Below are 12,494 nucleotides of genomic sequence, written 5' to 3'. Positions count from 1 at the left end.
GCCAGCCAGTAAGCCCAATAGTGGTCTGTGGTCAGTGATAATGTCAAAGTCTCAAAAGCGTATTCGTGAAATTTTTCACCCTGACACTGCGAGAGCCTCCTATCTAGCTGGCTGTAATTTCTCTCAGCCGGGACATCGTTCGTGAGTAGAATGCTATAGGGACTTCTGTGCCGTTTGGGAGTCTGTGGCTAAGTACAGCTCCTACTCCATAGGGGACGATCACAAACCAATACTAATGGCAGCCTGTTATTGTATTGTATTAACAGGCTATCGCTTGATAGCAAACTTTTACTGCCTCAAATGCCCTATTCTCTGACTTCCCCACGACCAAACTGTGTTTTTCCAAGCAATTTATGCAGCGGTTCAGCAACGGTTGCCTTGTCTTTTAAAAACACGGCGTAAAGTTACCAGACCCAGGAAAGCCTGAGTTCTGTCTTGTTTTTGGGTGCTGGGGCTCTCTTTATCGCCTTGACTTTGCTCTCAGTGGGGTGAATCCTTTTGTCTATTCTATAACCCAGAAATTCAACAGATTCGACCCCTATCTGACACTTGCTTGCTTTGACTTTTAATCCTGCCGTCCTAAAATGGCCAAAACTTTCCTTAATCGCTTCCCTAGTTCTCTTAAATCTTCCCCTGATACCAACACATCATCGAAATAGGGCACGACTCCCGGTAACCCTTGTAGGAGTCGCTCCATCAAATTTTGGAATAGCCCCGGGGCCACACTCACCCCAAACTGTAACCGGGTGCACTTAAAGGCACCCCGGTGCGTTACAATGGTCTGGGCTTGCGCTGTGCTAGCATCTACGGGTAGCTGTTGGTAGCTTGTGCCAAGTCTAATTTGGCAAAACTTGTCCGTGCCCTAGTGAGTGCAATAAGTGTTGCACTACTGGAACTGGGTAGGCGCTCTTTTGCAATGCTTTGTTCAAGGTAGCCTTGTAATCGGCACAAATTCTTATGGACCCGTCTGGTTTCATAGGGGTGACGATTGGCGTCTCCCATTTGGCATGGTCAACTGGCACTAGTATCCCCTGGCTGACTAATTTATCTAGCTCTTTGTCGATTTTAGGTTTGAGTGCAAAAGGAACCCTCCTTGCCTTTAGCCTAATGGGAGCTATTTGGGGGTCTAAACTGAAGGATATAGGGGTCCCCTTATACTTGCCTAAACGGTCCTCGAATCGTCTGAATTCCTCCATTAGGCGTTTTGCAGGTTGCATCCGCTCCGGTGGGCGCCAGTCACCCCATTCCCAACGCCCGAACCAGTCTAGCCCCAGCAAACTTGGCAAGGTTCCCTCGACTAACGTGATGGGCAGGGTCTTTTCGTATGTTCCGTACTTGACCTCGACGGTCGTTGTCCCTCGAACAGGGATGCGGTTGCCCTGGTAATCCTGCACCCGGAGCCGTTGTTTCTGTAGCTTGCGCTTTGCGATGTGCGGCAAGGCTTTCACAAAAGTGTCCCAGGACATGATTGTGATGGCGGATCCTGTGTCTACTTCCAGCCGGCACGGTACGCCTTCAATTGTTGGGTTAGTGAAGATCTTTTCTTCAATGCGGGTAGCTGCGTGGTCTATGGTAACAGTCATTCGGTTTGACTTCGCTCTTTCTTTCCTGGCCAATCGCGGTCGCCTTGCCGATCTCGCGCTCTGATTGGCTGGTTTGAAATTCGGCGGGAATGTGGGGTTTGCATCTCTGACTCAGAGCCGCTCTGATTGGCGATTTGAATTTTCGCGGAAGGTTGGGGTGCTCGGCAGACTTGGGCCAGGTGCCCTTTCTCTCACACCGCCAAATGGCGTCCTGAACTTACATCTTTGGCGCTGATGTCGCCCCGCTTCCGCATTCCTCCGGTCTTCCCTTGTCGATTTTCGGTGTAGTGGACTTCTTCCTCCTCTTCGCTGGTTGACTCACGATAGGTTTCTTCGTGGTGGACTGTGCTCGGCTTTGCGCCCGCCATCGGCGTGAGTCCCTTTTGCAAGGTGGCTGCTGCATGGTTGGGCATCTCATGGGCTCTGGCTTCGTCCAGGCGTTTGCCAATATCAGGTTGCTCTTGGCTAGCAACGGTCTCCTCAAACGGATGTCCCTGACCCCCCGTATAAGTTGTTCCAGCAGCTCTTCGTCCAGATCGCGGTACTCGCAATGCTTGGAGGCTTGTCTCAGGGCTGCCATGTAGTCGCTGATAGACTCGCCTTCTTGTTGCCTCGCGCTCCCCAAACTCGTGCCGTCGAGCGTGTTTGGACGGGGCGGTGCGTAGTGATTCTTCAGGAGGGTCTGAAGGGTCTGCCACGACACGGAGTGTAGCGGTGTTGGCTCCGCCAGAGCTTCTTGACGGCGATGACTGCGGACCCACAGTGGCTTATGAAGTAAGCCCGTTTGCGGTTGTCGGAGACTCCCTGTAACTCGTTTGCCTCCAGGAAACTTTCGAAACGGGTCATGTATATTCCCCATGTTTCCTGGGCAGGGTCAAACGGAGTGGGTGGCGTGTAGCCGGTCATCGCTGCATTCGCTATCACCTTGCTGGGTTTGATTCTCGTAGTGAGTTCAGCTCTGTTCTGGTGCTCTGCCTCAAGATCCCATCCTCGTCGCCAATGTTAAGTTCGGGTATTGACGAGGCAGGAGACCAGGTTAGTGACAACAGCTCTTTAATATAGTGTGACCCAGCAAAACTCTGGAGAAAAACCTCTCCTTATATACACTTCAGCCTGAGGCTGCAACCAATCAGGAACGAGATATTTCCCGCCTAAAACTCCCGCCAAAACTTACAGTAATACATTACAGTCTTCATCTTATTCTGTTTTGTTTTTTTTTACATTTATATCCCGCCCTTCTCCGAAGACTCAGGGCGGCTTACAGTGTATAAGGCAATAGTCTCATTCTATTTGTATATTTTTTACAAAGTCAACTTATTGCCCCCCCAACAATCTGGGTCCTCATTTTACCTACCTTATAAAGGATGGAAGGCTGAGTCAACCTTGGGCCGGGCTTGAACCTGCAGTAATTGCAGGCTACTGTGTTCTAATAACAGGCTTCTTAACAGCCTGAGCTATCACGGTATTTATATCTTACAATCAATTAATGCAACCTTCCACCTCTTATTTTCTTAGAGTTTTTGTTCACAATTCAATACTTATTATTTTCTTCCAATAGTGTACATCATTTACTAACATTTCAATTTTATTCCCTTTTACATCTTAATTTCAATCATTTTCACTTATAAACCAAACTATCTTTCACATTTCATCTGCTGGATTTTCCATTCTTTTATATATTTAAAACTTATTTCCTTACCATCCACTTTAATTCTCTCTCATTCCATGCATTCTCCATTCTCTCATTCCATGCACAGAAAAAGAAAACATATATCCCATTATATGTTCCACATTTAATTTACTTCTCCTCCTCTCTTTTTTAATTTCCTTCATTCATTTCAACCTTTTTTACTACCTTTTTACTATAATCCATATATTTCTTCTAATTTCCATTATTTCAGAAAGAAAAAAAGGAAGTTTCTACCACTATTTTAGTTTCTTTTCTACTATTCATTTTTCTCCTTCTTTTAACCATTTTCTTTCAGTCTCTCCCAGATCTCATCTCTTGATATTTTTCTCCCGTTTCTCCCTTTCTTGCATCCTCTTTTCCAGCTTTCTTTGACTTTTACTCTTTTAATTTTCCCCCTCAATTTTTCTCTATTTCCTCCTCTTCTCTTTATTCTATCACTGCTAATCCCAGTGTAATCATCTATTTTTTTCACTCTTTTAATTTCCCCCTCAATCTTTTCTTTTTTTCCCTTTCTTTTTTTAAATATCTTTCCCTCTCCATTTTTATTTTTTCACTTTCAATCCCAATATGATCATCTATATTATCCTCACTCATTTCTTTTTCAACATTATTTGTTGAAATTATATATTTTTGTTTTTGATTCCTCATAATTATTTCATTTTTTTTTAATTTTTAAGCCATAGTTCTGCTTGTTTGTTCCCATTAAAAGACTTTCGCACCATTTAAAGCATCTTCCATAATTCCTCCCAATTCTCCATGTTTTCGATATGGGGAGAAAAACTTTTTAGATTTATCTTAACTTATATATAGTCCAGATTCAAGTCCAAAATATTGTCTCTCTCTTTTCCCTTCCCCATTTTTTCTATTTCCAAATGGAAGCCAGTTCAAATGTTTTGTTTCAATTTCATAACATAACATAACAACAGAGTTGGAAGGGACCTTGGAGGCCTTCTAGTCCAACCCCCTGCCTAGGCAGGAAACCCTACACCATCTCAGTCAGATGGTTATCCAACATTTTCTTAAAAATTTCCAGTGTTGGAGCTTTCACAACTTCTGCAGGCAAGTCGTTCCACTTATTAATTGTTCTAACTGTCAGGAAATTTCTTCTTAGTTCTAAGTTGCTTCTTTCTTTGATCAGTTTCCACCCATTGCTTCTTGTTCTACCCTCAGGTGCTTTGGAGAACAGCCCGACTTCCTCTTCTTTGTGGCAACCCCTGAGATATTGGAACACAGCTATCATGTCTCCCCTAGTCCTTCTTTTTATTAAAATAGACATACCCAGTTCCTGCAACCGTTCTTCATATGTTTTAGCCTCCAGTCCTCTAATCATCTTTGTTGCTCTTCTCTGCACTCTTTCTAGAGTCTCAACATCTTTTTTACATCGTGGCGACCAAAACTGGATGCAATATTCCAAGTGTGGCCTTACCAAGGCATTATAAAGTGGCACTAACATTTCATGTGATCTTGATTCTATCCCTCTGTTTATGCAGCCCAGAACTGTGTTGGCTTTTTTAGCAGCTGCTGCACACTGCTGGCTCATATCTAAATGGTTATCCACTAGGACTCCAAGATCCCTCTCACAGGTACTACTATTGAGCAAGGTACCACATATACGGTACCGGTGCATTTTGGTTTTTTTTGCCTAAATGTAGAACCTTACTTTTACTTTAATGTTAATCTTTACCACAGCTGTTCAAACAAGTACTCCTCAATATTCCAATGTTCCTCCCCTCTTTAAACAAAACAATATAATGTCTCTTCTTTTTCTTCTCCAGCAACAAAATGTCATTCGTTAATCCTCTATTAAATCCTTTCATTAGCAAAAAGATGTTTCCTCTCAGTCGTCTTCTCCTTCCAACATTTACATTTTCTTCCAAAACCACTTTTAAATCCAGGTGGAATGTTGTGTCTTTTAGGGCTTTTGTCTTGTAAATCCTCTTTGTTGTTTGCTTCCTCTCACTCCAATTAGCCGCTAACTTAAAATCGGAGAGTTTTTGAGCTTTAAAAGTTTTTTCTTCTTACCTGCGAGTAGGCCAATTGCTTGCCCGGTAACAATACTCTGTTCTGATCTCGCCTCCTGAACAATCTTCTTTTTTTTTTCCCTTTTTTTTTCATAAAAAAGTTTTATTTTTACAATCATGTCAAACAACTCATTCAATGTACAGTTATATACAATTAGTTGGGCTTGCCCAGTCACCACCCCCCTTTTTAACACTCTTCCCTCTTCTACCTTCTTTTACTTTCCAGACCTTCCTCTCCTTCTCTTATCTACATCCTCTCCTCCCTCCACCCTACACCTTCCTTCTCCCTCTTCTACCCCTCTTCCTTCCTCTTCTCCTCTTTCCTACCTCCTACTCTCTCTTTTCTCCCTCCCCACCGTTCTAAAATGGTAACTGGGCAGACCCGACCCTACATTAATTATATTTATACATCTTCAATAATCCCTGTACATTAACCATCACTCCATCTCTAGCCTCAACCTCCCAATTCCCTCCCCTTACCCCACCCCCACCCCGAATTCCCAGAACAAAATGCAGGGTATCAAAACTAACAATCATAATCTAAAATAATTCCTAAATTATAATCTCTAGTCTCTCCACACTTAATCACACTCTCAATTCCCCTCTCCTTCAGAAATATATCTAATACAAAATATTTCCTAAATTTACTCATATGCTATTCGATATTTTTTTGTCTGATACTTATTTTGAATATAATCAATCCACATTTTCCATTCTAAAATATATTTTTCTTGTGTATAGTCTTTCAAGTAAGCAGAGATTTTTGCCATTTCTGCCAGATTTGATACTTTGAGTGTCCATTCTTCAATTGTAGGTAATTCTTCTTTCTTCCAATATTGAGCAATCAAAAGTCTTGCGGCTGTTCAAAATCAATTTAGTCTCTATAGCTGTACAATCCATAATTATTCCTAGTAGAAAGAACTGCGGGGTAAACTTAATCTTCTTTTTCAAAATATTCTGCATGATCCACCATACTTTAATCCAAAATGCTTTAACTTTTTACAAGTTCACCATATATGGTAATAAGTGGCATCTTCACAATCGCATCTCCAACATTTGGCCTGTACATTAGGATACATACATGACAACTTTTTGGGGTCTAAATGCCATCTATAAAACATCTTATAAAAATTTTCTCTCATATTTTGCACTTGTGTAAATTTAATATTCCTCACCCAAATTCTTTCCCAAGTTTCCAACATTATTGGTTGCTGAAAATTTTGTGCCCACTTAATCATACTATCCTTAACCAATTCAGTCTCTGAGTCTATTTCTACTAATACATTATACAACCTCTTAATATGCTGTTGGCCTTGATCTCTCATTTGTTTTAACAAATTGTCCTCAGTTTGCTTAACACCTCTTTTTTGATCTAATTTTCATCTAGCTTGTAATTGTCCATATTGGAACCATGTATAATTTTTCCCTTCTTCCCCCATCTTTTCTCTGGATTTTAATTGTAATTCCCCCTTTTCCATACAAAGAAGTTCTTTATAGGTAACTATCTCCATCTTTTGATATATATTTATATTTTCTATCATGTGTCTCGGGATTGCCCATATTGGAATCTTTCCATCTAATTTATATTGATATTTCCTCCAAACCCTCAATAATGCATTTCTAATTATATCATTTTTAAATATTTTATCTACTTTCTTATCATAAAATAAATAGGCATGCCACCCATATAACAAACCATAACCTTCTATATTCAAAACTCTTTCCTCAGTTAAATTAATCCAATCAGTAATTAATGATAAGACAACTGCTTCATAATACAATTTTAAATTAGGCATTTTAAGACCCCCCCTTTCCCTTGTATCCTGCATTATTTTTAATTTTATTCTTGGTTTTTTGCCCATCCATACAAATTTATTAATCCCCTTTTGCCATTCCTGTAATTTAATATCATTCTTAAGCACCGGTATCATTTGAAACAAAAATAAAAACCTGGGCAAAACATTCATTTTTATAGCCGCTATTCTTCCCAACAAAGATAGTTGTAACTTCTTCCAACTCTCCATTTCTTTCCATACCTTCTGCCACAATACCTCATAATTATTTTTGTATAATTTAACATTTGAAGCTGTAATATATATTCCTAAATATTTAACCTTTTTAACAATTTCAAAACCTGTAGTTCTTTCTAACTCTTCTTTTTGTTGTATATTCATATTTTTAGTTATCATCTTTGTCTTTTGCTGATTCACCTTAAATCCAGATACTTTGCCATACTGACCAATTATATCTTTTAAACCAGTAGCTGAGTATATTGGTTGAGATACAGTAACAACCAAGTCATCTGCAAAAGCTCTTAATCTGTAATCTTGATGTTTAACACTAATTTATTCGATCGGAACCACGTATTTTATTCAGAAGAATTTCTAAAGTTAAAATAAAAAGTAATGGGGACAAGGGACATCCCTGTCTCGTCCCTTTCCCAATTTTAAAAGTGTCTGTTAACCCACCATTTACTATTATTTGTGCTGTTTGCTTCTGATATATTGCTTTAATTGCATGGATAAAATAATCCCCAAATTGCATTTTTTCTATTACTTTAAACAAAAACTGCCAATCCAATCTATCAAAAGCTTTTTCAGCATCCAAAAAAAGTAATGCCGCTGAGACTTGGTTGTTTCGTTCCAAATATTCAAGTAAATTTACGATTTGCCTCACATTATATCTCATCTGCCTACCCTTAATAAATCCTGACTGATCATTATGAATTATTTGATTCATCACTGGCATTAATCTATTAGCAAGTATCTTGGTAAATATCTTGTAATCAGTATTTAAAAGTGATATAGGCCTATAATTCTCTGCTTTAATACCATCTCGATCTTCCTTCGGTATTAACGAAATAAAGGCTGTCCTCCATGAAGGGGGAACATCTCCTCCCATTTGAATTTTATTAAATAACTCTTTAAGTGGTTCAACCATCTCATTTTGTAAATTTTTATAATAAACAGCTCTTAAACCATCTGTACCTGGTGCTTTACCGATTTTAAGTTGCTTAATTGCTAACAAAATTTCCTCTGAAGTAATTAATTGATTCAGTTCTTCTCTTTGATTTTCTGTAAGCTCACAAATATTTTGTTGTTGTAAATATCTTTCTATCTCTGTATCATCAATCATATCCCTAGTATATAACTTACTATAATACTCTAAAAATGCTTTTTTTAATCAAGTTCTTTTGATAAACTTCCTTACCCCTATATTCTATTTTATCAATCGTTCGTGATTTCTGTTTTTTCCTTATTAAATAGGCAAGCCATCTTCCTGGCTTATTGGCATTATTGAACGTATTATGTTTTACATATTGTAAATTAATTGCTACTTGATCTGCCATCAACATATTAAACTGATCTCTTAATATATTTATTGATTCTTTTATTTTACTATTTCCTGGGCTATTTATCAATAATTGTTCTTTCTTTTTAATTTCCTCTTCCAGTTCCTTTTTCTTTTTCTGCAATTTATTTTTGTATTTAATATTCATTTGTATAAGATTTCCTCTCATATAAGCCTTGCTAGAGTCCCAAATCATCTCTATAGATGTCTCTTTTTTCATATTCATAATAAAAAATTCTTTCATTTGCTTTTTACATTCATTTACATTTTGTTCATATTTAAACAAATTCTCATTCAACCTCCATGATCTCCTAGCCTCCTTTTCCCGATCAAATTCAATCCAAACCGGACTATGATCAGATAGAGTTCTTGAACGAATATTAGTCTTCTTCACTCTAGAATACAAATCATTAGTAATCAAAATAAAATCAATCCTCAAAAATGATTGGTGCCTGTCAGAAAAGAAGGTAAAATCCCTCTCTTCTGTATTATGTTCTCTCCAAATATCTCTTAATTCCAAGTCCTCCACCATTTCAGAAAAAACCTTTGGTAATTTACCGCTTGATATCTTCCTTAAACTTTTTTTATCTTTTTGAGTATCCAACACACCATTCCAATCACCCATTAATATATATGATTTATAATCCCAAAATACTATTCTTTTATGTAAAAACTTAAAAAAAAATTCTTGTTGTTGATTTGGAGCATAAACTCCTATTAATAATGTCTTCTTTCCCTCCAACCAAAGTTCAATAGCAATGTATCTTCCTTGCTTATCCACCTCAATTAATTTTGCTGATATATCCTTCTTTATATATATAACTAAACCATTTTTTTTTCCAAAGAGGAGGCAACAAAATGTACTCCCAGTTTTGAGTTTATCAAATATTTCTGGTCTAAAGATCTAATATGTGTTTCTTGTAAACAAGTAATGTCATTTTTAAATTGTTTCAAATAGTGAAATACTTTCCTTCTCTTCTGTGGTGAATTCAAACCATTATCATTCCAAGATAATAGTTTAATTGCCATTATCGGCCAAAGGAAACTTTTGGAACACTAGTCGCAGATCACATTTTGCTTTAGGCCTTGCTCCTCCCACTATTTCCGTTGTAGTAGTTGCCAGTTGTTGTTGTGCCTTCATCTCTTGTTCCTTGCGTTTAGCAGCAGCTCTTGTCAGCCTTTGTTCTTTTGAGTCTGAACCCGTTGTAGGTATTTCCAACACTTGTAATAAATCTTCTTCCATCACAATCTGTTCTTGTACCTGCTTTACCTCTCTTTCCTTCACTTCAGTCTCCCTTCTTCTAGCTTCCAATGGAGGAAGACTTCCAACTTTTAATGCCGCAACATAAAATTCTCTTGCTTTTCCAACTGTATTGAGACAATATACTTTCCCTGTATAATATACTATTATACCAGTTGGAATATCCCATCTATATTCAATCTGACGTTTTTTAAGTTCATTCACCAGGAAGGCAAATTCCTTCCTAGTCCTTAACATTTTTGGTGGAATTTCCTTTAATATTAAAATATCTTGACCAGCAACCTGAATCTTCTCCCCCTTATATGAGGCTTGCAAAATCTGATTTCTCACTGTTCTATTTGTAAAATAAATAACAACATCCCTTGGCAACTTTTTTTGCCTTGCTATCCAAGAATTCACACGATATATTTTATCAATTTGATAAGCCACATCTGCTGGACGGACTGCTAATATCTCAGCAAATACTTCAGAAAAAATTTCCCTTAAATTCTCTTCTTTATTTTCATTCAAGCCACGGATTCTTAGAGCAAATTCCATATTTCTATATTGTATCGAAACTATTTCATCATCTGTTTTACCATTTTACTTTGAAATTCATCCATTTTATTTTCTAATTTTGAATTATGCTGCTTAATTTCTTCAACTTCCTCTTCTAATAAAATCACATTTGTTGCCAAACTTTGTACTGCAATTACAAATCCTTCTTTAACTTCTTTATTTCCCACTTGAATTTCTAATATCTGCTCTTTCATTTCAGACATCTCATCAGTTATTACTTTAAATTTTTCTTGCATAAATTCTTTTAAGTTCTCTTGTACCGTCTCTAAGTTCAATGTTCTAGTCTCTGCTGTATGAGCTGGAGAGGCACCAGCTGATGAAATTCCAGAGCCCTTTGTTACAGTAGACTTTAATTGTTTGGCTGCCATCTTCTATAAAATTATTTATTTATTTATTTATTTCCAACTTAATATTCACTTTAAATCTTCTTAACCTCTGAGAAACACAGTCTTTTAAAGCAATATTTAAAAATCTCCCCTAGATTCTATCAGCAGGCAGCAAAGAGTTAAAGAGTTAAAGTAGCAAATAACATGCAATTTACCAGCAGCCGACGGCAAGGACTAAAAGTATCACTTTCGCTTTCCACTTGTTAGCTTGTTAACAATTCGCCTCCATTTTCTTGCTATTTTCAAGCTTGTTACAAAGTAACGGGGAATCGGCTTGGCTACTTGCATAAAGTTCTCCCACTTTCGTTCTGTCCGGTATAATCCTTTATTGTCCAAAATAAATCTCGGCGTTTGGTCGTGGTGATTGGTTCCGCCAAAGCAGAAAAATCCTCGGATCTGGAGCACTTCGGGTTACTGGAGGGAACTTAACCCTTCAAACCCCTTTTTTCTCAGGGGCTTTAGGGAAGTTCTACCTCTGCCCTCAGCTCCCCACTTCTTCTACTCCCGAAGAAGGGGTTTTTCGAACCGCTGGATAGCAGATTTAAGCTGTCCTAGCGATTCCACATAATCCAGAGGTTGGTGATCGTAAAGATCACCGCCATCACCTATGGTGCCAAACAGGAAGTCCCCCTCCTGAACAATCTTCTTGTGTGGCCATCCCCGACTTTGGCAGCTTCTAATGGTTGCCTTTCCTGTCGTTGGGTCGAAGGCTGGATGCCGGTGCTGCAGGGAATTTGAAACTTCCCTGTTCGCACTGGCCAGTGCCTTCTTCCTTCGCTGTCCCTCCAGGACAGCTATGTTTCATCGAGAACCCCCAGAACGGCAGGAATTTAGGCATTCACCCCAGAGCCCCAGGGCACACTGTCGCGTCGCAACGCTGACCACGCCCCCTCGTCTTTATTTTTTATTAACATTCACAAGTATAACTAGTAAAAATTGAGGTTCTTGGGATCCAAGCAAGATCCTCCAAGGAATTATTGCTGTTAGCGTCCAATAGAGTATCTTACCATTCTCGTATCTACAAGATTTTTGTTTCTAAATAATAAATATATATTAGTCCTTCCCTAATTAATCTATTGAGATGATTTTACATGCATTCTAGTATATATTTCTCTTTCATACCTCACATAAAATATGAAAACCTTCATTGGAATAGATGAGAATTACTGTATGCTTTAAGAGGCCAAAACTGTATTAAATTATGCTATAATAAGTATTTTTTTAAACAAACAACTCTTTATCAATAAGATATGAAGAAGCAGAGGAAGATTGCACCCGAGCTGTGTTATTTGATTCTTCATATTCTAAAGCCTTTGCCAGAAGAGGCACAGCTAGAGCTGCTCTTGGAAAACTAAAAGAAGCTATGCAAGGTACGATTGTGTGGCTGTTTAATTTTGTCCCTTTCTCTATCCAACTCTTTGAAGGAAGCAGCTCCAATCCAACAATAGCATCCAGAAATTCCAAATGCTGTGATGTACAGTAGCATAATACTTTAGCTTTTATGAACCAAAATTTTTCTAGTTGCTTTTTAGTAAGAATTAAAGAACAGATATTACTATTACAAAATTCCTATAGGTTTTAATCAGATAAATGTTTTGGAAGTCCTGTTGAAGTTAGTGAAACTGCCAAGTTTATAAATGTATA

General features: G+C 38.1%; 1 protein-coding gene across 13 annotated transcripts in view; it reads left to right on the top strand.

Annotated features, from left to right (window-relative positions):
* Positions 1-12,494, top strand: part of RPAP3 (RNA polymerase II associated protein 3) — a 52,541-nt gene that overhangs the window by 17,499 nt on the left and 22,548 nt on the right. For all 13 annotated transcript variants that reach the window (XR_009156160.1, XM_058191560.1, XM_058191561.1 and 10 more), the window contains exon 10: positions 12,099-12,220. Coding sequence is in view for 12 of the 13 variants with exons in the window: in XM_058191560.1 (XP_058047543.1) it covers positions 12,099-12,220 (122 nt within the window). In the remaining variant the exon portion in view is untranslated. The remainder of the gene's footprint in view (positions 1-12,098; positions 12,221-12,494) is intronic.

Source organism: Ahaetulla prasina, chromosome 7 (assembly GCF_028640845.1).
Source record: "Ahaetulla prasina isolate Xishuangbanna chromosome 7, ASM2864084v1, whole genome shotgun sequence".
NCBI classification, from domain to species: Eukaryota; Metazoa; Chordata; class Lepidosauria; order Squamata; family Colubridae; genus Ahaetulla; species Ahaetulla prasina.
The sequence above is the reverse complement of the archived record's forward strand: the minus strand, read 5'-3'. Positions and strand labels throughout refer to the sequence as shown.